The sequence below is a fragment of the Cydia splendana genome, chromosome 27 (assembly GCF_910591565.1).
Source record: "Cydia splendana chromosome 27, ilCydSple1.2, whole genome shotgun sequence".
NCBI classification, from domain to species: domain Eukaryota; kingdom Metazoa; phylum Arthropoda; class Insecta; order Lepidoptera; family Tortricidae; genus Cydia; species Cydia splendana.
In genome coordinates, this window is record NC_085986.1 from 2,467,594 (window position 1) to 2,494,520 (window position 26,927).

Genomic DNA, 26,927 nt, shown 5'->3' on the forward strand with positions numbered 1-26,927 from the left:
AAAAACTTCGCGTGATTTGTGCACAAGCCCTTATGAAATAATGAATCCCTTATGATAACAATATACACATTACACGATTACTTACAATACCATGTTGTCCTACTTTCTTTCATTGCTATTTAAAACTACAAACTTTTCCTTTAAAAACACTACACTGTAAAACACCAGTTAAATATATGTTCTTCAAAACATCAAGAGTTTCAAATAAAACAGTACAAAAATCAAAACAAATTCATTTATAAAAATTCAGTTACACTATTTTTCTTGAATTATTTAAAAACATAAACAAAACACAACTATCCATCAACACAATTAAACAACTACTGCTTACAAATTATAATTAATTTCCCTAAAACATTTACAAATTCTTTTCAATTCAACCTTATCGCTTTAGAAATAGAATCCAAATTTCCTTGAACACAACATGCTATGTCTCAACGAAGGAAAACAATGACATCCACAAAACATGTCATAGTAATTTAAACTCTATTTCGTTCATATACAATACAAATTCATTCACACATGTAATAAACTTTAGACATTCTCTTATATTGCAATAAAAGTATGATTAAATTTCAACCTAATCGCATGAGCAATAAGATTGAAATTGTCTTGCTATCGGCATGTAAACACAGGATGTGATAAGAGTTAGTAGTAATTGGTAATCAGTTAGTGGAAGTGATACTGTAATGAGGGCTAATGACATGACACTTGACAGTGACACCGTTTATTTAATATTTGACAGTTAATTTGACGTTTTACCCAACTGATAAAGGGTCTGTGACGTGTTTTTTAGGGTTCCGCACCCAAAGGGTAAAAACGGGACATTACATACAAGACTCCACTGTCCGTCTGTCTGTCACCAGGCTGTATCTCATGAACCGTGATAGTTGGACAGTTGAAATTTTCCCAGATGATGTGTTTCTGTTGCCGCTATAACAACAAATACTAAAAACAGAATAAAATAAATATTTAAGTGGGGCTCACATACAACAAACGTGATTTTTTTTGCCGCTCCTTTATAGGCACAGTCAAACCTTCTCTTTTATTAAATCGTTAAATTTTCATATTGTGCACAGAAATTAAAAGACGCCGGTATTAGTGAGCAAAATGCGTATTTACAAACGGTTTTTAGTAGAAAAGTTTGCTTGTATCATCTATTCTCTTGTCGGTGGAGTATCTACCAGCTTTCCCTGTCGCGCCAGCTCTTTGACTTTTTGATACGACACGACCCCTACTTTTTCTTTCACTTTTTAGGGTTCCGTACCCAAAGGGTAAAACAGGACCCTATTACTAAGACTCCGCTGTCCGTCCGTCCGTCCGTCTGTCACCAGGCTGTATCTCACGAACCGTGATAGCTAGACAGTTGAAATATTCACAAATGATGTATTTCTGTTGCCGCTATAACAACAAATACTAAAAACAGAATAAAATAAAGATTTAAGTGGGGCTCCCATACAACAAACGTGATTTTTGACCGAAGTTAAGCAACGTCGGGCGGGGTCAGTACTTGGATGGGTGGCCGTTTTTTTTTGCCGTTTTTTGCATTATGGTACGGAACCCTTCGTGCGCGAGTCCGACTCGCACTTGCCCGGTTTTATTCTAAAAAGCGGCGTCTTGGTTTTCCTCTACCCCGCTCGCGTCCTATCCGCCCCTTCAGGATAGTTTTAGAAGTTGCTAGTATACTATTTAAGGTGAATAACCTATTATTCATTTCATCAAAACTACTCAAAAGTAAACTACAAACGATGATTGTAAAATAATAAATACAAATAAGTCTGCTGAATCTTTCTGACGCGAATGGAAAACACAATAATAAAGATACAATGACATAAAACTTAGTTCAGATATAAATGCTATTACAATTTGAATCTTCTTGTTTAGACATTAGGGTTCATATTTTATTGGGTTATTGTATTGCACCTGGTCAATCTGACATAGTTTAAGCGCTATGGCAACCAGGAAAACTAATGAACAAGACGAATTTATTTATTTAAATGATCTATAATACACCGACGACCGGGGTCGGTTTTGACGACCGGTCTGGCCTAGTGGGTAGTGACCCTGCCTATGAAGCCGATGGTCCCGGGTTCGAATCCCGATAAGGGCATTTATTTGTATGATGATACAGATATTTGTTCCTGAGTCATGGTTGTTTTCTATGTATTTAAGTATTTATACAATATTATATATATCGTTGTCTGAGTACCCACAACACAAGCCTTCTTGAGCTTACCGTGGGGCTTAGTCAATTTGTGTAAGAATGTCCCTATAATATTTATTTATTTATTTATAATAAACCACTAACGTGTATATTATTTTAATTAATTATATTTTATGGTCAAAGGTTAATAGGTAATAAAATAAGGAAAGAAAGAAATCAGGACTAGAGATGCCTCGAATAGTGGTCTTGGCCGAATACCGATTATTTTTTTTTGAGAATAAAAAACATTTATTTACATGCAAGATACATACAGTGGTACTACTAAACGAAATTAATAACTAGCTTGAATCTAAAATAGGCCCTTGAGGCATTGGCCAAGGATGCTGGCGGCATTTCCTCGCTGTATCGCAATGCTGATACGTTGTGCGAGGTAGCCGCCAGCTCTTCGGTCACCAGTTACATCAACCAGACGCTTCGCGATTTCTGCGAACAACTTGTGCGCGCTGGGACCCCATGGGGTTGTGCACAAATCACGCGAGGTGTTTTCGGCTATTTTATGACCCCCCGTCCCCCTTGGTGATATTTGGTGAGGTTTTTGGCTACCCCCCCCCCCCCCTCCCCAACATAACCTCACGTGTATTTTTTTGAAATTTTTCTATCCGACCGGTCAAGGCCACGCGCTCCAAAATTTCGTAAAATAGACTCGCTATTTTGAAGTGCGGAGTAAAAATGTATGTTTAACGAAACCGAGAAAAAGTATCCACTCATGTAGTAGGTAGAAATTACATAAACTTACCCGAAATTGAATCTTTTCCTTCTGATTCAGGGTCACCTTCTTTATCCTCGGGTTTACTTTCCGTTTTCTGTAACAGAAATGTCCATTAAAGTCCTGTAGACTATTAACAAAGAGAATTTGAAATAGAGGCGGATTGTCAATAGTTATTTGTTTTACACGGGGGCACAGTTGTTGTTTAACCGCTCGTGCTAATATTGATACCAGAGCAAGCGAAAGATTCTAAAAATGGAATCTTGAGCGTTGCGAGGGTTTCAAAGCATGAGGGTTAAACAAAATTTGCCCCCGAGTGAAACACAAAAATTTTCACCACACCAACCCAAAGCAAATATTAAATGTAAAATATCCAACAAAATCAAACCAAATCAAATTCAAATGAATGTTATTAAATATTTATCATCCAAAATCAAAATTTAAAAGTCAATTCTACCAGCAAACATAAGAAAACAACTCAAAATTTGTATTAGATTACTTTGCCTCACATGTGAATTACTGATAGCAAAGTGCAACTTTGCTATCCGTTTTTGAAGTGCAAAGTAAGCCTTTCCGAGCTGGTGTGGTGAAAAGTAAATTATGTAGCCACAGTAAATTTACGGTGCCAACAGTTGATTGAGTATTATTTTGCAAAAAAGCAATGTAAATTTTATATCAAAACACGTTTCCTGTTCGAAGAATTTATCGTGATTCATACATTAGCCAGGGAGTCAGACAAAAGTGGGTCACTGGCCTGAAGTCTTTATCATCCCTTTACAATGAATAAGAATAAGAATAATTTCATTTATTCATGGCAACCTAAAACTACATTTCATACAAACGTATTAGGGCTTGTGCACAAATCACGCGAGGTTCGATAGGGGGGGTGGGGGTCACGAAAAAATCACGACAGATCACGTTGGGGAAGGGGGGGTATAAGGAAACCTCACGTGTATTTTTGACGACCGGTCTGGCCTAGTGGATAGTGACCCTGTCTGCTAAACCGATGGTCCTGGGTTCGAATCCCAGTAAGGGCATTTATTTGTGTGATGAACACTAATATTTGTTCCTGAGTCATGGTTGTTTGTATATAAGTATGTATTTATCTATACAAGTATGTATATCGTCGCCTAGTACCCATAGTACAAGCTTTGCTTAGTTTGGGGCTAGGTTTGATCTGTGTAAGATGTCGAAAACCTCACCAAATATCACCACGGGGGAGGTAGGGGTCAAAAAGTAGCCAAAAACACCTCGCGCGATTTGTGCACAACCCCTTACTAAAAGTATATTGAAAGCATAAAGTACGAGTATATAGTTTACCACGAAATGAAACAATGAAATGCAGAAACGTATAGACTTAGAAATAATAATGTAAACCGTTGCATTAGAGCATTTGTACAGTCAGCAGCAGAAGTTGCTAAGCGGGCGAGCTGTTCAAAATTACCTTGACACGCTCTTATTTTCTTAACCATAAAGTCGCGCAAGATAATTTTGAACACCTCGCCCGCTTAGCAATTTCTGCTGCTGACTGTATATATTTTGAGTATCTTTTTTACAATGCAAGAAAAGTATAGGTATATTATACTATGTATTCATATTCACAACAATTTAACAGCGATTGTTGTAAAACTGAGAAAGTTTAGCAGATATTCGATAGATTTTGCTTATTTTTACCCGACTAAGGCAACGCAAAAGGAGGGTTATGATTTTGACGGTATGTATGTGGGTATGTATGTATTCATAATTAACATTTTGTAGTCACTCGACTTCTCGGCTCTGTCGAAAGCACATTTATAACAAATGAAAAAACTCGTGGCTCTACGACACAGGCCTATAATTCTCAACTCAGCTACCGAGACTTACTCGTCTGCGTCGAATACATGTTTCTCCCAAAGCGATAATTTTTCCGTTTTTACTTTTTAGGATTCCGTACCCAACGGGTAAAAACGAGACCCTATTACTAAGACTTCGCTGTCAGTCTGTCTGGCCGTCTGTCTGTCACCAGGCTTTATCTCGTGAACCGTCATAGCTAGGCAGTTGAAATTTTCACAGATGACGTATTTCTGTTGCCGCTATAACAACAAATACTAAAAACAGAATAAAATAAATATTTAAGTGGGGCTCCCATACAACAAACGTGATTCTTTTTGCCGTTTTTTGCGTAATGGTACGGAACCCTTCGTGCGCGGACTCGCACTTGGCCGGTTTTTTTGAGAAATATTAGAAAGAAAGTTAAAAGAAATTTTCATTTTAACAGTTTTTAATGATTCACGGTTAGATTCACTAGACTTATATCGACCGGGATATGAACCGTGATTACCTTTTGTATTGTACAATACAAAACAAAAGGTAATCATTGTTCATATCCCGGTTGATATCTATAAGTCTAGATTAGAGATGCGCAAAACGCTTCACTGAGTTGAAAAGATTGATTCATATCTTTCGCTCGCGGTGATATGTATCACTCATTTCGCTCATTTCGTTCATTTCGCTCAGTGGATCTGTAAGCTACATTGTTCACGAGTGAGTAGAGAGAGATGTCAATCAATCAAATGCCATAAGTGCGACCAAGATGGCGAATCACGCGATACGATCCCGCCATGTTTTCCCGACACCCTCCGAATTCTTCCGAACCGCTCCGAAACCTATTCGCATCGTCTCACTCGCTCGTCACGCTCGGCCGGCTCATTCGAATCATGAGTGGGTAAGAGCGAGCAGGAAACACTGAGATAGATGAGTTACTGAGCGAAATGAGCGAGTTGAAGAGTGAGTGAGTTCAGTCAAATGATACAGTTCATTTAACCTTGTGCCTACATTTGTCCTACGCAAAGGACGTAGAACACCTCTATGTATGCGACATATAGTTTAAGTTAAAAATACGAGTAGGTAGGAGGTTAAATAACTCACTCGTGAACGACACATGTCTAGTCTAGATTTCATTTTAATTCATAAGAGCGTACCTGAGTGTCGATGGTGTCTAGTTGTCGCATAGTATCGTTTTCTCGCCGTAACGCCGACTCCACGTCGCAGCCAGAATCCAGTACCCATAAGAGTACTAGTGTGTGGAGATCTATCACTTCTTCTTGGTCGCTACAAAAAAAAAGAATTCGTAAGAAACTTATCTTATAACTTAAAACACTTATATAAGTAAGTAAGTAAGCTCTTTATTTGCGTTAAATGTGGTTAACAAAAGGTCTTAAATACGTGGGCCGTACTGAAAGTTTCTAGATTCTGATATATGAGATGACTTATTTTTTCTAAGTGGCCAGTCCAGAAATTTTCAGTATGCCCTAAGTATTATAAATTCAAAAAAGCATCACACACTCTTATCTCTGGGAAAACGGGCATTTTTGAGTTTTTATATGTTTTCCGAGCAAAGCCGGGTCTCCAAGATATAAAATTTTGTATAAACAAACAAAAAGTAAAGACGCATAAAATTATACAGAAATTATCGCACTGTAAGACCTAGTACACTGTAAAACATATGGATCAGTACATCACCATTTACTACAGTTGTCAAATATAAGGCAAGGTATATTTATAAAATTATATTGGTCGGAAATACTAATTATACACAAAAAATATGCAAAATAATGGTTTAATTAACTTACTTAGTCTTCTTCTTCTGTCCCGCCATATGTTGTTCCAGACTAGTCATATGGAACACATAGTTGTGTATTTCCAGAGCGCTCAATCTGTAAAAAAATATATAAATGTAAAACATATAAAAAAACAATACTCATTAATTGCAAACACAAACATTTTGCAGTTCAAACAGCAACCATCCTTGACATATTTTGTTGGACGACTTTTTTTTTAAATTATTTAGTTATTTATTACACAAGAAGTTACAATTTTTTTGTTAAGGACAAAGCTCCACAGAACTATATTTTGTTTGACTCTGGATTACATGCATTCGGTATCACGATATGACTTGCATTGTATAACTGGGAAAAACTATACCACTTTGCAAACAGAGTTTAGATAATAGGCATTTTTTTTGTCCTATGACACATAATATTTCCTTTAATATAAAAAAATAGTATGTCACATATATCCTAGTATTACAGTCATAAACTGTGTATTACAGCTACGTTCATTCGATATCACGATATGGCTTGCATAACTGGGGAAAACCATACCTCTAGACCAGCAGAGTGTAGTACATTTACTCTAATCCTAAATATTTTTTTGTACTACAACAACGTGCATTCGATATCCCGATACGCCTCTCATACATGGGGAAAACCATACATTTTTAGCATTTACTCCAACTATCTTACAGCCTTCTAGGCAATTTTTGCATTACGGCTACGCGCATTCGATATCTTGATACGGCTTTCATATTTGGGGAAATTATGTCTTACCTTTTAGCCAATAGCGTGTAATACATGGCGAGGGCAGCAGAGGTAGCGCCGCGTGCAGTGCTTGACGTCCAACAGCCACAGCAAAAGAGACCTTATGGCAACGGAATAAGGCCGGCGATTGCTCGTGCCATCGTTGATACAGGTCAAGCCAGCTGATTGTAAACCTTATTGTATGAAAATAACGTACCTCTCTGCTAACAGAGTTAAACCAACTATCGTTCAGCCTTCTTAGGCTAGGCAATTTTTGTATTACGGCTAGGCGCATTCGATATGTTGATACGGCTTTCATATTTGGGGAAATTATGTCTTAATACCTTTTAGCCAATAGCGTGAAATACATGGCGAGGGCAGCAGAGGTAGCGCCGCGTGCAGTGCTTGACGTCTATCAGCCACAGCAAACGAGACCTTATGGCGATGACATAAGGCCGGCGATTGGTGTCATCGTTGACACAGTTCAAGCCAACTGATTGTAAACCTTATGCTATAAAAATAACGTACCTTTTTGCTAACAGAGTTAAACCAAATTTCGTTCAGCCTTCTTAGGCTAGGCAATTTTTGTATTACGGCTACGTGCATTCGATATCTTGATACGGCTTTCATATATGGGGTAATTATGTCTTACCTTTTTGCTAACAGAGTATAGTACATGGCAAGCGCGGCATGTCCATCGGCGGGGCAGCAAAGGTAACGCCGCGTGCAATGTTTAACATCCAACAGCCACACGGCGAAGGAGTGGTGGAAGATGGATAGGTAGCCTGTAGAACGCTCCATTACTAATATCCTGCAACAGATGAGTTGTCTAAATAAAGGACTGAATCGATTTGCAGCTATTTAGTCACTTGCAAACTGTTTTTAGTCCTTTAAACTGGGGGTCCCTTTGTTTCCCATTAAGATTTAAGTCATAATGTATTGTTTGTCATATTATCGTTAGTCATAAAACCAAAAAGAATAGATAGTATAGAGGGGTCCTGTCATTGTAAATTTTGTAGTCACTGTAAATTTACTGCCATCTATCGACACACGACTAAAACTCAAAATGAAAACGTATAAAGTTATAAAAAAATGTATATATATGGATAAATGATTTTATTATCTTTATATCATTTTGATCCATGTTCATTCACTGATATCTATGTGTTAAAATTGCTAAATATGAAACGGTGTCGTCACGCCATCTAGCCGAAGATAGGCTAAAGGTGTGTGCGCCATCTATTCGAGAATGACTTTTACTTGAATTCCGAGGCACGTTTTTTCCTTAGACTTTATTCGTCTTATACGAAGTTACATATGTCTTTGCATAAAACTGAGACCGTTAACTTTTCAGGATTTTCGTAAGGTTATTTTATAGATAGGTTAGGTTAGGTTAGGTTTGTTTTATGGCAATCGTGAAAAGTTACGCGTTTCTGAGAAAAACCAATTATGACTAACGAAAATTCGGACAAACAATACATTATGACTTATGACAAACTATTTGGGAAACAATAGAGACCCTTTAAACTGTCATCTACTACGCGACAAACCTTCCGCTTTTCATAAAATAAATATAGAATAGAATAGAATAGAGAATATGAAAGATAGTTGTAAAACATTGCTTTTGTGATGCCAGTGAACAATAAAGACTGAATCACTAAACGTTTAATAACCTCTAGCGGCACAAAGTACAAGAAACAATGGCAGTGAAAGTAAATATTGTTAGAAAATAGAATTATGTAATTTGTTTTTGTTTCAAAATCGAACGAAACTATACAACTGCAACTCTATTGCAACGGTCGGCAACGGGCCGCATGCGCCCGCGAACCTTTCGCTTGCGGACCGCGAGCCTCCCTGGCTATTTTGTATGTAATATTGAAAAACGACAATGTCTGCTAAAGTCACAAATATTGCGGCCCGCGTAAGCTTCGTTAACTACTATGTGGCCCTTGGCTGCTAAAAGGTTGCCGACCGCTGTCCTATTGCAATTAAAAATCGGGCAAGTGCGAGTCAGACTCGCACACGACGGGTTCCGTACCATAAAAAAAAAAAAAAAAAAAAAGCAAAAAAAAAACGGTCACCCATCCAAGTACTGACCACTCCCGACGTTGCTTAACTTTGGTCAAAAATGACGTTTGTTGTATGGGAGCCCCATTTAAATCTTTATTTTATTCTGTTTTTAGTATTTGTTGTTATAGCGGCAACAGAAATACATCATCTGTGAAAATTTCAACTGTCTAGCTATCACGGTTCGTGAGATACAGCCTGGTGACAGACGGACGGACGGACGGACGGACGGACGGACGGACGGACAGCGAAGTCTTAGTAATAGGGTCCCGTTTTACCCTTTGGGTACGGAACCCTAAAAAACTATATTGAGATATTAGGACAATGGGACGCTAGAGGTAGATGTATAAACTATAAATTAAAAACCGGGCAAGTGCGAGTCGGACTCGCGCACGAAGGGTTCCGTACCATAATGCAAAAAAAAAAAACTAAAAAAAAGCAAAAAAAAAAACGGTCACCCATCCAAGTACTGACCACTCCCGACGTTGCTTAACTTTGGTCAAAAATCACGTTTGTTGTATGGGAGCCCCATTTAAATCTTTATTTTATTCTGTTTTTAGTATTTGTTGTTATAGCGGCAACAGAAATACATCATCTGTGAAAATTTCAACTGTCTAGCTATCACGGTTCGTGAGATACAGCCTGGTGACAGACGGACGGACGGACGGACGGACGGACGGACAGCGAAGTCTTAGTAATAGGGTCCCGTTTTACCCTTTGGGTACGGAACCCTAAAAATAAAACTTACCTTCGCAGTAAATGTAGGCGTCTATTAAAATCCTCTCTAGTAACACTGTACTCTTTAGTGAGAAGACATTTGTACAGCATTTCTTCAGTGACACCACAGCGAGCCGCCAGCAATACGTCCAGTAGAAGACGGACCTGCCGAAAATGTTTTTTTTAGACAAAAGTCTGGAATAAATTTACCGGTAACTCGTAATATCATGTAATGGTATTTGAACATGTGCTTTTCAAGCCTCTTTTTCTCAAAAGTCTACAGCATGGGGTTTTTCATAAACGGAGTGTAGGTAGACGTTCTTAAAGAATCCACATCACACATGTCTTGTTTGTCTTGTTGTCTTGGAGTTGTAACCGCGTACCAACAGGCCGATCGTGAGTAACTATATAGATAAAGTCACATAGTTTAGGAAACTGTACCCGCATTTATAGTCCGACAAGAAATTGTAGGAAATTATTGAGGGCGCCACTTCCTGCCTAACTGTCACATTTTTGACATATTCTTAAATATGGCAACAATTTATAGTTCGTTTTTTTTAGCATTAGAAAGAACTTCAAAGAAGGTAAGCGATCTTGATATGTCTTTTAATTGAAAAACGCTTTTTTAAAATCAGTAACTATTACTTATGAATGCAGAAGAATATAAATGATCGTATTAGATTCATAATTGTTACATATTTGCCGTAACTTATTTTATGTCGACCCATATCAGAATTTAGGATACTAAATTTAGCAAGAGAAGATCGCGCAGTCTGGAGGGCGTACTCTGGAGTACCAATTGGCCGAAGACCGTCTGGGCGCCCTAGGTACCACTGGAGAGACGAAGTGCAGAAAGAACTTAGCGAACTCGGCGCCATCGACTGGAGAGAAACGGCTTTGGACCACTTTGGACAGAGTAGCATGGCGGTCTTTGGTGTCGGAGGCCAAGATCCACTTCGGGTCGTTGCGCCACAACAGTAAGCAAGTCAATTCAGAAGGTGACTAAAAAGGCCTTCTGCTAATAAATATAATTATGTACATCCATACTAATAATTAATTAATATTATAAATGCGAAAGTGTGTCTGTCTGTCTGTCTGTTACCTCTTCACGCTTAAACCGCTGAACCGATTTAGTTGAAATTTGGCATAGAAATATTTTGAGTCACGGGGAAGGACATAGGATATTTTTTTATGTCGGGAATCATCCCTAAAGCGAGTGAAAAGGGGGGGTGGAATTGAGAGAGTTAATGAATTGCCTGATCACTGATTGAAACTTATGCTCAAATTGAATGTTTGCTATTACACTTTATTCAGGCGCTATGCTTACACTAGCTGCTGTTACTGATTTCACGCAGACAAAGTCGCGGGCAAAAGCTAGTAATTATATAACGGGTACCTTAGTGAATCGCCTTCCATGGAATAGCCGCTGAGCCAGCCATAGATATAGACCGTTCAGTGTCCCAGGTATCTCCTTGATTTCGCGGAGCGCTATGAAGCCATCTGCCACTCCGTCTAACACCTGTAGACAATTTTGTTTAGTTTCGTAGTATTATTTCTAGAATTAAGAACATATAATACACATACCGTGTTGCCTTCTGCACTCTTTATACTGAATACATAATACAGATATTTATTGGTAAAATAAAAGTACCGTTTGCAAGTCAAAATAAAATACAAATTTTACAAGTAGGTAATAATTATAGTTCAATGAAAAAAACATAATATAAAACAATAATAATTTTACGTTTCACACAGGGTCAATGATCTTTGGTTAAGGGTATACAACTCATCAATTAAATAACAGTAGATATTACATGCAATTCGTTAACGTTTCACTGTAATTTTTTCAACGTCGGCTTTTACTGTAAAATTTGTGCTATTTGTTCTGTCTGAGTATGATGAGAATGTGGATATATATACATACCTTCTCTAAATACAGAAGGCAGCCATCGCTCTTGATCCGTAGATGGTCGAGCGCGGCCGCGGCAGCCGCGGCGGCGGTGGCGTCATGCGATACGCGCGCTCTGAGGAAAAGTAGAATGCAATATTAAATACATCAAATATGAACGGACTATATGGCATTCAATGATATTCTTGGTCTATGGCAGAGGGTTTACGTTGTCGGCACTTGTTTTGCCATTTATCAAAGACGGATCCCTTTGATTGTCTGATTCATGAGTCATAATTCTGAAACCGTTAACTTTTCAGGATTTTCGTAAGGTTATCCTATAGATAGGTTAGGTTGGGATAGGTTTGTTTTATGGCAATCATGAAAAGTTACGCGTTTCTGAGAAAAACTAATTTATGACTAACGAAAATGCAGACAAACAATACATTATGACTTAAAACTTAATGGGAAACAATAGAGACCTTTGAATCAAAAGAACAGGTTTTATTGAAACCATGTGTAAGCTATTACCTGAGTCTAGGCTCTGTATCAAGTCTGGACAGCACGTATCTCTGTACGTCAGCCGACACGTGAGCTCGCTGAAGCTCATCCAGGGTTATCTTCCTGAATCCTGTCAACAAATAATAGATATTTACGATACAAGTGCGGAAAAGAGGAAATTCGAAACGAGTGGCGATAAATTATAACACGACCCGACACGATAACTTATTCGCACGTGTATCGTACAACGTTTTACAGTACATATGACCCTTTGAACCTTTGACATATGCACGGAAAGTGTCGTTTCCTGCACTAGTGCGGAAAGTAGGACCATATGCACTGGGTAGTCTCCATATAATTTATAACCTAAAAACGCCAAATCTCGCACAAATATATTAAAATGACAGGTGTCATCCTACTCATCGAGTTTAAAACATACTATAGTGAACATTTCTGTCAATGTCAGCATTAGATTTTGAACTTTACGCCAACGACACTAGGTTGATCAATTGTTTTTTTAGATGTCCTTGTAGGTTCCACCTCAATATAACGTTAGAGCGATGTAAGAAACGCGTCGACCGATACACCACCATCTAGCGGACGATTGTGTCAACTTTACCCTTACCCCTGAACATTAGGTCTGAACTTTACGCCAACGACACTAGGTTGAAAGTCGCTTGTACATGTGAACATCTTAGTGAGACTCTTGCTCTGTCTTCTGGCGCAGCAGACAGACTATGTCTGTATGCTTTATCTACTTATAGATTTTACGTCAACACGTCGTTAGCGCGATGTAGGAATCGCCGCGGCCAGTTCAGCGCCATCTAGCGGACGATTGCGTCAACTTTACCTTGATCAATAACATTCGAGTTTGGACTTTACACCACCGACACTAGGTTGAAAGTAGCTTGTACCTGTGAACATCTTGGTGAGACTCTTGCTCTGTCTTCTGGCGCAACAGACGAGCAGCAGCCACTGCGGGAACAGGTGCTGGTGACGAGAGAGCAGAGCGGCAACAGTGCGCGACTCCGTCGTGCTGTCTCGCTCTGGCGGTTGGCCTGAAAAAGAAACAAATGTCTCAAAATGCCCCAGCGTGCACGCCTACGACCTAAAGCGACAATTTTGTATGATAATCCATTGCCGGCGTGTTTCATTATCTCATAGAACAAAACTAGAGATAGAGAAAACCTATGCTGGCTCCATCTATGCAAATCTTTGACAATTGCCAACCCCATTGGGGCAATGCGATCGAACTGTCATTTGGGATAAAAAAACAAGATTTAATTCAACCTTCTTAAAGCACGCTTCCAGATTCTTTTCACTCAGTCCTCCACCAATGTACACCTGCCAGACGCCCGCAACCTGGCATCTATTCTCAAAATTTACCTGTTTCCCTTTAGGTCTTAGTTATGGCGCTTGCGATTTGACAGATGCTAAATACAATTTAAATTAAATAAGAAACTTACCATTTAACCCTTCATCAATGGCGTCCACCAGCAAAAACAAACATTGCTTGGGCGGATCTATCTCCAAAAGTGGAAATAATAGTGCCTTTTTAAAGCACTCATCCGGATTCTTCTCCAAATTATGAGGCAACAACGCTTGCTGTATCTCCGGCTCGGACAACAATTTATCATAGTACGCGTTCGCTATTAAAGTCCTTGGACTGACTGGCAAAGAAGGTATTGGAGGCGGGTCATCCTCTTTCTTCTCTCGTTCTAGAACATTCTGGTACTCAGGTAACTCTTTTTCTTTCTTCTGCGGCGAATTTTCAACAGAATTAGGTTTTAGCTCGCTCTTGTTAGGGTATTTAAAGTTAGCCACTGGTATTCTAGACTTAGGAGGACTGTTAGTCTTCTCATTTTCGCTGTTACTATCAGTTTTTTGATCTGTGGATAGACTTTTTTGGAGTACGCTAGGTTTTTTCTCAGTGAGCGGTTCTGAGCTTTGACGGAGTAGTCTAGAGTTGCGTATCTCTTTGGACTGGCGTTGGGAAATATTGCGAAGGAATAGGTTTTCATGGTTCTCGTATAGAGGGTTCTCTTTTTCGTCTGTAGCGAACGGGTTGGTGGTTTTGACGCTGGAGCGCGGCAGGATTTCTGGCACCTGCAAAGGAAAGTCAGTTTATTAATGATTTCTTTTGCTATACTCTGTATCTTTAGGTATTTAAATAAAAGTAAACAAATAATTTGTACAGTTTCGGCTTCGGTTTCGGGTAGTTATAACATTTATAGCTTCATCATCATCATCATCATAACTTAAGAGTTTTGCTCTTGTCGGTGGAGAAATCGCCAATCATTTCTTTCTTGTGCCAGTCTTTTAATTTCCTCATACGACGCATTATTTTTTATTTGGCTGAGATAAGTGATTCTAGGTCTCCCTTCTTCTCTTGTCTTTTCAATCCTGCCAACCAACCAAATATAAAACCGCCTGGATCAGTTACTGAACGACCTGACTTTAACCTACATTATTTGATCGTGTAACGTTTTCATCTACCCTCAACTGACTTAAAGAGCCATTTGAGGGTAGATTTTGTTTACTTTTATTTGAATACCTAAAGATACAGAATACAAGTTAGCAAGCAAGATCTAACCCAATTTTGACGCGGGGGAGAGAGAAGTATCAGAAAATACTACGTAAAAAATGTTTAAAATTGCAAGAACACTGAACGTAAGAACTAGACTACTTTAGTCTTAATAAATAGAAAAAAATTGGAATTTTCATTTTTTTTGTATGCAGGGTGGCCAAAAAATAAGTGTATTCCCGTTGCCAGGGAGACTGTTTCATACATTTTGGCTGGTCCATTTTCTATGGGAGGGTTAATTTTTTTTCGCTATTTCGGGGTTGGTCCCGTAGTAAGAGTTGCTCAGTATAATCCCAAAACCTCCCTGGCAAAGGGAATGCACTTATTCTGGCCACCCTGTATAAATCCATCCAGGAATCTAATCAAAATCAGATTACCATAACTGGTCTTATCCAAAATCTTGACGTGAGATTTATGGAGTGGGGGTAAGGTCGAGCCATATCTTACTATATTTTCAGAGGGGGTCATAAAGGATAGAAGACGTCCCATAGGACGCCCCAGGTATCGCTGGTGCGACATGGTGGAGGCGGACCTGCGCGAACTTCGGGTCAACAATTGGCGAGAGGTCGCACAGGACCGACGAAAAGTGGCGCTGTCTTGTGTCGGAGGCCAAGTCTCATTTTGGGTTGCTGAGCCAAGTAAGTCTAAAATGGTCAAAATGTGAGACACTTATATTGGACATTCTAATAGGGACCGTGCGCGTTGGAGGGTCTGCCATCTTGTGGCCTGAATCGGAAACATATGTGCACATGTACATTGCCAAAACAAGTGCTACCATCTACCGTTTTCGTAGGTAGGTGTCCTTGTGCATAGTAGGTTCTGCCATCTTGTGGGCTACATCGGAAGCATAAACGACACATTTACGCCTCGCGCCAAAAGTCTGACGGCTCCTATGCTGCCCCCTATAGTTCATGCACGCCTCATATAAACATATATTGCTTTATTTACTCTTTTCGTATTTTTTTGTCAATACCAGGCGTGGCTCCCTCTGCGATTTCGTCGCTTTGCTAGAGGTAGCTACAAGTACATCCGTTCCACACCAATTTTGGTGGCTAGCCATAAGCTGCGCGTGGCGCTGTCGCCACCTAGCGGCCATATCTGTCCTGGTCGTAACAGACGCGTTTTGTTAGAGAGTGAGTCTTCTGTACGTAGTACTATTATTTTTTTGTAGTCATTACTCACATTTTCAGCATTAGTATCGGCCATAGAATCAGTATATGCTTCCCGCTCGTGGATACGATCAATCGTGCGCGTGCGCCGCCCGCCGCCATCTTCCTCGTCCGTTCGTTGGTCTGTTCACAAAACACACAATTCGTTTCAATAGGGAATATTAGACAAAACTCTGCGTAGGTGTCACCACTAGCACATACAGTAAACAAACCTCATTGACATCATCAATGACACATCATGCGTCACTAGGTCTATCACATGGCCTACCGTGAAACACGACAGTCGAAAGTTCGGTTTCTGCCTCTCTATCACTCTTATTCGATCGATAGAGAGGCAGATAAAGAAATTCGAATTTTCGCGTTTCGCGGTAGGCCACCTGTAAACAAACCGCCTTGGTGCATCAATGTCATAGTGAAAACTTGTCAAAAAACTGTTAAAGGCCTAGTATGTTTAAGTTACTCTATGGTTTACTAAATAAATTAGTGCTGCTCTCTGGCGGCAGAACATTGCAGTAATACTCCCTATTCTACCTATATGTTTATTACGATTAAGTAATTCGACCCAGAGCAGAGTTAAATTGGTTTAACTCTCGACTAATTGTGATATAGCGAAGTTCAAATTCAATCGTAGTTTTCTAGACCTTAATTCATGGCCATATTCTTTACAAGTGTGTGTTATATTATTGACAGTGTTATATAAATGGAATTAGTGACAGCAGCTAAAGTAGGTATAGCGCCTGTATAATGCTAATAGCAATCACTCAATTCGCGCATTGCTTACTTCAATTATTAGGCAATCCATTAACTCTTTGAATTCCACCCCCCTTTGCACTCTCTTCAGGGATGATTTTCGACATAAAAACTATCCTATGTCCTTCCCCGGGACTCAAACTATCTCTATACCAAATTTCAACTAAATCGGTTCAGCGGCTTAAGCGTGAAGAGGTAACAGACAGACAGGCAGACAGACAAACACACTTTCGCCTTTATAGTATGAATAATACGAACCCTCACTATCAGCCAGGAGAGGTTTAGAACTGTCTTCGCCATCGTCACCAAGCTCCTGGAATTTGCTGATCAATCGCTCTTCTTCGGAATTGCGTCTGGGAATAAAAAAAAATTCGTTAATTGCATGAGACAAGCAACATTCATCTTAAAACAACAATTTTTATTTCACATCATCTATTCGAATAAGGGCTTTTTCTTCCCCGCTAGGAGGGATCAAAGTGGCACTTTTCTTCCCTGCTAGGAGGGATCAAAGTTATACTTTTCTGTTCTAGGACACGATTTTTTCTTTCTTGCATACTATTTTTTTTTGGTCAAATAATACATATTTTGGAACAACAATTTCCTCATAGTTGATGTGAATAGCAGTATGTGCCACACGGTATCAAAATTATTCTATTGTAGAATCCATCGCTTCATTCAGGATTCAATGTACGACGCCCTTGACGGAAATATATTATTTTGATCCCTTGTAACACAAACTACTATTTCAGCTTCTATTAATTCTCAATCAAGAGGAAATGACTAAAACTATTGTTTTGCTACAATGCTACATTAACCCTCCAACGGAGCGGCAGCTGACGTATCTGGGTTCATTACACATCTCTTTTAATCCGTAAATTTTCATTTGAATTTAAACAGCGTTTTTTAGGATTATACATAAGTCCGCAGAGAAAATATAATTTTGTAAAATATAGAAGTACCTAAATAATGTTTAAAAAATAAGCTAGTTAATATAACATAGTTTTTATATTCGTTCTCAAGTTATAAATAAATAAATTATTGGGCAATCCTACAGAAATCGATCTAGTCCCACAGTAAGCTCAATAAGGCTTGTGTTGTGGGCACTACCCGGATTTAAATCTTCTCGAGGCAGAGGTGTAGGGTTGGAGCCGGTATAGCTATATTTGACGTTCATAAGCGCATTGTAATATCGCTACCCCAATATTACAGGGTTCTATGTAACATTTTCAAACTAGTTGAAATTCGACTTAATGTAACAATGACAATGTTCAAATTTCAGTTCGATAAAAGGGAAACATAGAACCCTGTAATATTGGGCCAGCAATATGCCTACTTGAATAAACTATTTTTTATCTTTATCTTCAAACCCGGGATAGGCAAAACAAAAAAGTTTATAATGTTTTCTTACCCGTCGCAATCCCTCGGAGAGGCATCCCTCTCGCTCGTATCAGCACGAGGACGGCGCGACGATTGACTCAAAATCTGCATAGCCAAGGAGCGGATGAATTCTCCCGGACGAAGGCTACTTTCGCTGTGACCCTGTAATCATGCAATCATTATTTAGTCCCTAAATTAAATAAACTATCGTATACTAATAGTTATTTACGATACAAGTGTGAAATATATGAATTTACATATTCTCGAGATCGAATCGACATGAGTTGCGAATAACCTATTCGCACGTGTATCGTACGTTTTACAGTACATATGGCCCTTTACATTTTCGATGTAATTACGTAATGCGCTTATTATACCACAGAGTGTCGTAATGGAGCACAGAAGGACTGTAAAAAGCCTTAATATCCATTGAAACTTTTGATTGTATAGTAATCACTGTACACATCGGTAACTCGTGGCATTTAGGTAGCACTTAAAAGTTTAGTTTAATTAATCCCTTTTTTTAGTGGTTTATTTTTCTCGACTCGTATAGGAAGAACATTGTCACATCACTAGTCTGTTAGAAACTGTCAAGTGCCACGAGTTACCGATGTGTGCTCATCACTAATCTTTTAAGTGCTACCTAAATGCCACGAGTTACCGATGTGTAGATGACCATTGGAATTTAGTATAGTGGCGTATTGTCAAAGTAAATTTTGTAGTCACGGTAAATTTACTGCCATCTTTCGACACAGGATTAAAACTTTTAGAACGCCATTTAACTTCGATCCTTGTTCTTTCACTGATACGTGTTAAAATTGTTAAATGTCATCCATCGCCATCTACTCGAGTATAGGCCAAAGGTATGGCGCCATGTTTTCGAGCATACATTTTTCTTGATTTTCGGAGGCACGTTTTTTTTCTTAAGACTTAATTTATCTTATACGGAGTTATATATTGGCAGGCCATGCATCACATACATATATACCACATTGTTCTTTTGATTGACAGAACAAGATACAAGTTTTTTTTTTTCAAATTAGTGCCGATATATCTTTAATGACCATAGATGGTAGCAATAACTGCTTACTTGTAAGAAATGCCTGGCCAGCAGTCTTCTGTTCAGCGCCCTCTGTTGGCGAGCCTGCGGACCCTGGCCGGGATCGCTTAGCTCCTGACATAGCGCAGTTTTGCCACTGCCAGCGTCCCCTGAAACAATGCCAAGATAACTATTAGCAAAGAGGATTTGAAGTAGAGAGTTACTGTCATGGTAAATTATGTAGCTACAGTTAATTTACTGCCATCTTTCGACAGAAGATTAACACTGTTTGAACGCCATTTGACTTTGATCCTTATGCTCTAACTGATATGTGTTAACTTTTTAAATATTAATATTCATGCCATCTACTCGAGCATAGGCTGAAGGTTGTGGCGCCATCGCTCGAAAACATGAAGCCATACCTTTAGCCATAGTCGAGTAGATGGCGTGAATATCAATATTTAATAAGTTAACACATATCAGTGAAAGAATAAGGATCAAAGTCAAAAGGCGTTCTAACAGTTTTATGTTCTGTCGAAAGATGGCAGTAAATTTACAGTGGCTACATAAGTTACTTTGACAATCCGTCTCTATAGACTTTATTCTCTTTGCTATTAGTCAAACCCGTTCTTTGTAGCTTCCGGTGCAAAAGTGCCCATAATGCCAGCCTCATTTATTTATAATGACAGCTGAAGTAGATGGCGCAATATAATGCAAATCACGCACACAAGTAATTTGTTTTTCTCTTTGTTCTTGCTGTAATTAAAAGGTTGAAAGAGGTATGTATAGGTAGAAAAACAGGCCAAGTGCGAGTCGGACTCGCGCACGAAGGGTTCCGTACCATTACGCAGAAAACAGCAAAATAATCACGTTTGTTGTATGGGAGCCCCACTTAAATATTTATTTTATTTTGTTTGTTGTTATAGCGGCAACAGAAATACATCATCTATGAAAATTTCAACTGTCTATCTATCAAGGTTCATGAGTAGCCCGGTGACAGACAGACGGACAGACAGCGGGGTCTTAGTAATAGCGTCCCGTTAAATCATTTATTCATTTGCAAGAATGTAGTACACAAAACAAGTTCTTACAATATAAAAATGTCCAATACATTCTGCTTAACAAAGCATGCAAAAAAGGTTTGCTTAAACTACCCGTTTTTACCCTTTGGGTACGGAACTCTAAAAAAGGTACTGTACCTAATATAAGAGCCCCGCAAGCCTTGCTAGCAGGTCGCTGTTCCAGACAATGTGCTATTTTTTGGAACGCCCATTCCCGACAGAAAAACCTCCTCTTGTCTGCGGATATAGTCTCAGAAACACGGTGTGCTGACGACGATTTGCGGACTGGACGGGACGATGGTGGGGTTAGAGGTGTCCCTAGGAAAAACAAACACAATTATACTCTGTATCTTTAGGTATTTAGATAAAAGTAAACAAAACCTACCCTCAAACGGCTCCTTAAGCCAGTTGAGGGTAGATGAAAACATTATATGTGACGTTCCACGGGAAAAGGTACCTTATGAGGGTTTCTAGTTTCGGAGATATGAAATGTTTTGTAAAGAGGTGAAAAAATGCTCAATTTTTTTTTATTGTGTGATCTGAAACCTTAATGCGTAACGTTTGTTTACCTGTTTTTATTTTTGTTATAAGTTAGTTATAAGCCTAGTAATGTCGTCTCAGAGTTTAGTAGAAAAGGTACCTTATGGAAAAAAGATTGAAAATTCCCAAAAAAACTAGTCAATACGGGAAAAGAAGTTTGGTAGAGAACTGTATTAGCATTCTGCAAAACTAATTTGATAATTTCAGTTCTGGTTGGGGCGCCTCGCAAATATTATAACCGTACATCGACCGACATCACAAATCCAAGTAGCCTGCTATTATACCAAAGTTACTCTCGTCAAGTGTTTCTTAACTAGAATAATCTTCATTTAGTTTGGTCGCATGCAGTAAATCAGCCGTTGGTTTGCTGAAAAATGCCAATACCCGACGCATTACCTTATGGAATATCTGAGGTCATTGAACCTCAATGCCGCTTATCTTCAATAGCAACCGAAATATATTATTGATAAGAAATAGACGATTTATACCATTACCAAAATATTATTAGTTTATCCTAACTGTTCCATCATCATCATCATGCCTCATCATGTAACTTAATCACAAGGTACCTTTTCATTACATACAAATTATTGGTCTTTTTTAAGATTATTATGACGAAGAACTAATTAAATTTGGGGCAGTTTAATGTAAATTAATATTTTCTATTCATAAAAGATAAACTGTAATATGATTGATATTTTGTAGTGATGTATTATTAGATTTATTTCCATAAGGTACCTTTTCGTAAATGTATGGAGCAAATACTGTTATTGTTATGTAAGTTTAAAGTGGCATAAGGGGTTAAATATAGTATTTAGTTGGGGTTTTAGGATTTATTTCATTTGAATGACATAATTTCTTTCATATGTGCTCAGAAAAATTGATTGTGTGTCACATTAAAAGTAAAAATATTCAATTTTATGATTTTATATGAAAAAGTCAGAAAATATATTTTCACCTCTAAATCGGTATTGTTTTTTGCTTAAACTGTCTGTCAGTGTCGTTTTCTAATAGATAAAATTTAAATCTTGAGAGCTCATTGCAATCAATCGTGAAAATGAAATAAAACTTTATTTTCAAGAGATTGGTTAGTATACACATAAATCAGTCGATATCAAAAGTTTCTATTTGCATTACAGAACAAGTCGCAATACTTTTTTAATCTCAGATATATAAGGTATTATTATTTGTAGTCAACTATGTAACTTACTTCAGGAACATAGTTTTTTAGGCGGCTAAACTTAAAACTTCTCTATCGTAAAGTTGCTCATTTCACAGCATTATTTTCAAAAAATCATATCTCTGTAACTACGCAACCTAGAAGGTTGATCTTTTGTGTTATCGATAGCTTATTTATTGTAGATTACTGGGGTATGCATAACTCCATACCCGCCATAAGGTACCTTTGACCGTGGGACGTCACATATGATCAAATAATGTAGGTTAAGGCACAGAATAAATAATAGTACTAGGTACAGAAGACTCACTCTCTAACAAAACGCGTCTGTTACTATCAGCACAGATATGGCCGCTAGGTGGCGACAGCGCCACGCGCGGCTTATGGAAAACCCCAAAATTGGGGCCGTACGGATGTACTTTTAGCTACCTGTAGCAAAGCGACGAAATCGCGGAGTGAGCCACGCCCAAGGACCGGAAAACCCCTCTTTACGCTTAATCCTATCAATTCGGTAACCCAATCGATTCGGTTACCGTATCATTCGGTAACCCTATCATGCTGTTACCTGATTGTAATGGTAACCTTATTGAAACGGTAACCCTAACCTTTAACCGAGTTAATCTCAAAACCCCATCGCGATAGGGTTTTTGTTAAGGGTTTTTAACAGGTTTTCATTCAGTTATGGTAACCTTTATTATCGGTTGCTTACTGGTTTGCTACATTAAAGTAGTTTTAGTGATGTGCCGTCAGAACTAAAAAAAATACTAAAAAAATTGTTTATTTTATTTACTTTATTTATATTTTGTTGATTTTATTGACTTTATTTATTAAATTTATTTAATTTAATTTATTTATTGAATTTATTTAATTTATTGAATATATTTATTATTTTAAAATTTATTAACTTTATTTTATTTAATTTATTTATTTCATTTATTTCATTTATTTCATTAGTTTAATTTGTTATATTTGTTTAATTTATTTAATTTATTAAATTCATTAAATTTATTAAATTTATTTATTTTGTTTATTTATTTTATTTATTTTATTTATTTTATTTATTTTATTTATTTTATTTATTTTATTTATTTTATTTATTTTATTTATTTTATTTATTTTATTTATTTTATTTATTTTATTTATTTTATTTATTTTATTTATTTTATTTATTTTATTTATTTTATTTATTTTATTTATTTTATTTATTTTATTTATTTTATTTATTTTATTTATTTTATTTATTTTATTTATTTTATTTATTTTATTTTATTTATTTTATTTTATTTATTTTATTTATTTTATTTATTTTATTTATTTTATTTATTTTATTTATTTTATTTATTTTATTTATTTTATTTATTTTATTTATTTTATTTATTTTATTTATTTTATTTATTTTATTTATTTTATTTATTTTATTTATTTTATTTATTTTATTTATTTTATTTATTTTATTTATTTTATTTATTTTATTTATTTTATTTATTTTATTTATTTTATTTATTTTATTTATTTTATTTATTTTATTTATTTTATTTATTTTATTTATTTTATTTATTTTATTTATTTTATTTATTTTATTTATTTTATTTATTTTATTTATTTTATTTATTTTATTTATTTTATTTATTTTATTTATTTTATTTATTTTATTTATTTTATTTATTTTATTTATTTTATTTATTTTATTTATTTTATTTATTTTATTTATTTTATTTATTTTATTTATTTTATTTATTTTATTTATTTTATTTATTTTATTTATTTTATTTATTTTATTTATTTTATTTATTTTATTTATTTTATTTATTTTATTTATTTTATTTATTTTATTTATTTTATTTATTTTATTTATTTTATTTATTTTATTTATTTTATTTATTTTATTTATTTTATTTATTTTATTTATTTTATTTATTTTATTTATTTTATTTATTTTATTTATTTTATTTATTTTATTTATTTTATTTATTTTATTTATTTTATTTATTTTATTTATTTTATTTATTTTATTTATTTTATTTATTTTATTTATTTTATTTATTTTATTTATTTTATTTATTTTATTTATTTTATTTATTTTATTTATTTTATTTATTTTATTTATTTTATTTATTTTATTTATTTTATTTATTTTATTTATTTTATTTATTTTATTTATTTTATTTATTTTATTTATTAAACTTATTTAATTTATTTATTTTAGATATAATATAATAATATTTATAATAAGAACACACCACACAGGTAGGTATAAAGATAAACAAAGGAAAGGCAAAAAAACTTGTTTGTCCTGGAGGCTTCATAGACCGCCCATGCCAACCTCGGTTATTCAATAATAAGTTGAATTTAAGTGTGCGTAAAGATTACAATCGTTTGAACTGGTCCAAAACCTCATAATGAGGTAACTGAATAGACTGGGTTTTTATTTCGGTTACCGGTAACAGAGGTTAACTCGATCTGATACGGTTACCGAATCAAAGTGTTACCTTATTAAGCGGTTACCGTTATGGTAGGGGTTTTTATAAACACCTCTAAAATAACCCTATGAAAAACCCCGGTTAAGGTAACCGGTTCCTGTCCCTGGCCACGCCTGGTTAAAGTCAGGTCGTTCAGTGACAGATCCAGGCGGTTCTGTATTTGGTCGGTTAACCAATAAATGTTATAACTACCCGAAAATGTACAAATTGTTTGTTTACTTTTATTTAAATACCTAAAGATACAGATTATAGGCTATTATCAAATTAATACGCAATAAAGATCATACATTCTTTCATTATACCCTGGTGAGTCTAAATCTACATTAAAATGTACATATTCGTTGCAATCCAATTTGAACCTTTCCAGAAATAAATAAAGTAGTATTTCTTTTTCACCACACCAGCTCGGAAAGACTTACTTTGCACTTCAAAAACGGATAGCAAAATTGGACTTTGCTATTGCACTTCAAAAACGGATAGCAAAGTTGCACTTTGCTATCAGTACCTAATTCACATGTGAGGCAAAGTAATCAAATGCAAATTTTGAGTTGTTTTCTTATGTTTGCTGGTAGAATTGACTTTTAAATGATGATTTTGGATGATACATATTTAATAACATTCATTTGAATTTGCTTTGGTTTGATTTTGTTTGATATTTTACATTTAATATTTGCTTCGGATTGGTGTGGTGAAAAATTTTGTGTTTCACTCGGGGGCAAATTTTGTTTAACCCTCGTGCTTTGAAACCCTCGCAACGCTCAAGATTCCATTTTTCGAATTCCGTTCAATTTCGGAATCTTTCGCTTGCTCGGGAATCAATATTAGCACGAGCGGTTAAACAACAACTTTGCACCCGAGTGAAACAAATAACTATTGTTTCATTGTGTATTGAAACAAACGACATTCGTTACAATTTACTTATAGAATAAGGGTCAAATTAAAAATTGGAAAACTTTCTATGGTGGGTCTTATGAGGATACCATGGTCTGATGGGGCAATTTGATTTCATCTTCCTCGCGTTGTCCCGGCATTTTGCCACGGCTCATGGGAGCCTGGGAGCCTTGGTAACTAATCCCAAGAATTGGCGTAGGCACTAGTTTTTACGAAAGCGACTGCCATCTGACCTTCCAATCCAGAGGGGAAACTAGGCGTTATTGGGATTAGTCCGGTTTCCTCACGATGCTTTCCTTCACAGAAAAGCGACTGGTAAAATATCAAATGATATTTCGTACATAGGTTCCGAAAATCATTGGTACGAGCCGGGGTTTGAACCCGCAACCTCCAGATTGAAAGTCCCATCCCACGCTCTTACCGCTAGGCCACCAGCGCTCAATATTGCTCTATAAGTCGATATCGATTTAAAGTTTAGATAGAGTGCCTTAATGAGGTTATTTTATTAGTTTTATTACTCACCGTCAAACTCTAAATCCCTCTCCCTATCCCTGTCTCTGTCCCTGTCCCTGTCCTTGTCCCGCTCGCGCCGGTGCTCTCTCGGTTCTCTCTCTCTTTCACGTTCAAGAAAACCTGCAATGGAAAAAGAAATGTAACTACTACAATATCGCTGGCCCAATATTACAGGGTTCTATGTTTCACTTTTATCGAACTGAAATTTGAACATTGTCATGGTGACATTAAATAAGTCGAATTTCAACTATCTTGAAAATGTAACATACAATACAACCCTGTAATATGGGGCCAGCGATATGTAAAGCGCAATAGGGAATATTACGCAAAACTCTGCGTAGGGGGTGCCACTACCACTAGCCATCACAATCTGGGGGTCTACTGCGAAACAAGAAAATCGAAATTTCGTTATCTAACCTCTCTATCACTCTTGCATATTCGAGCAAGAAAGAGGCAGATAACTAAATTTCGATTTTCGCGTTTCCCGGTAGGCCCTTGTTAACCAACAGCCTTGATACATCAATGTCATATTTTATTGTCTGTGAAAACTTGTCAAAACAGTTTAAGGCACAGTATGTATAAGTGACTCTATGGTTTGCTACCTAGCTTAGTGCTGCACTCTGGCGGCAGAACATTGCAGTAATACCCCCTATACACAGAAAAAAATGGTCAAGCAGATCTTGTCAGTAGAAAAAGGCGCGAAATTCAAATTTTCTATGAGACGATATCCCTTCGCGCCTACTATTTTCGAATTTGCCGCCTTTTTCTACTGACAAGATCTGCTTGACCAGCTATACCTACAATGTGTGAAAGTCGATACAAGAAAAAATAGCTCAGATTATTAGGACTGTAGCGCCGCCTGGCGGGTATGGGACACGTCAGTTTTGACAGTTGACAGCTGTCAAA

At 36.6% G+C, this 26,927-nt stretch overlaps 1 protein-coding gene across 1 annotated transcript in view; it reads right to left on the reverse strand.

Moving 5' to 3' along the window:
- LOC134803789 (ankyrin repeat domain-containing protein 50) overlaps positions 1-26,927 on the reverse strand; it is an 88,908-nt gene that overhangs the window by 49,994 nt on the left and 11,987 nt on the right. The window contains exons 5-20 of the mRNA XM_063776625.1: positions 26,031-26,141; positions 20,559-20,738; positions 19,411-19,529; positions 18,352-18,482; positions 17,202-17,296; positions 16,207-16,316; positions 13,907-14,546; positions 13,355-13,498; positions 12,471-12,570; positions 11,976-12,075; positions 11,448-11,570; positions 10,083-10,216; positions 7,920-8,078; positions 6,542-6,625; positions 5,891-6,020; positions 2,961-3,027 (exon numbers count right to left, since the gene is read on the reverse strand). Coding sequence (XP_063632695.1) covers positions 2,961-3,027; positions 5,891-6,020; positions 6,542-6,625; positions 7,920-8,078; positions 10,083-10,216; positions 11,448-11,570; positions 11,976-12,075; positions 12,471-12,570; positions 13,355-13,498; positions 13,907-14,546; positions 16,207-16,316; positions 17,202-17,296; positions 18,352-18,482; positions 19,411-19,529; positions 20,559-20,738; positions 26,031-26,141 — 2,427 coding nt within the window. The remainder of the gene's footprint in view (positions 1-2,960; positions 3,028-5,890; positions 6,021-6,541; positions 6,626-7,919; positions 8,079-10,082; positions 10,217-11,447; positions 11,571-11,975; positions 12,076-12,470; positions 12,571-13,354; positions 13,499-13,906; positions 14,547-16,206; positions 16,317-17,201; positions 17,297-18,351; positions 18,483-19,410; positions 19,530-20,558; positions 20,739-26,030; positions 26,142-26,927) is intronic.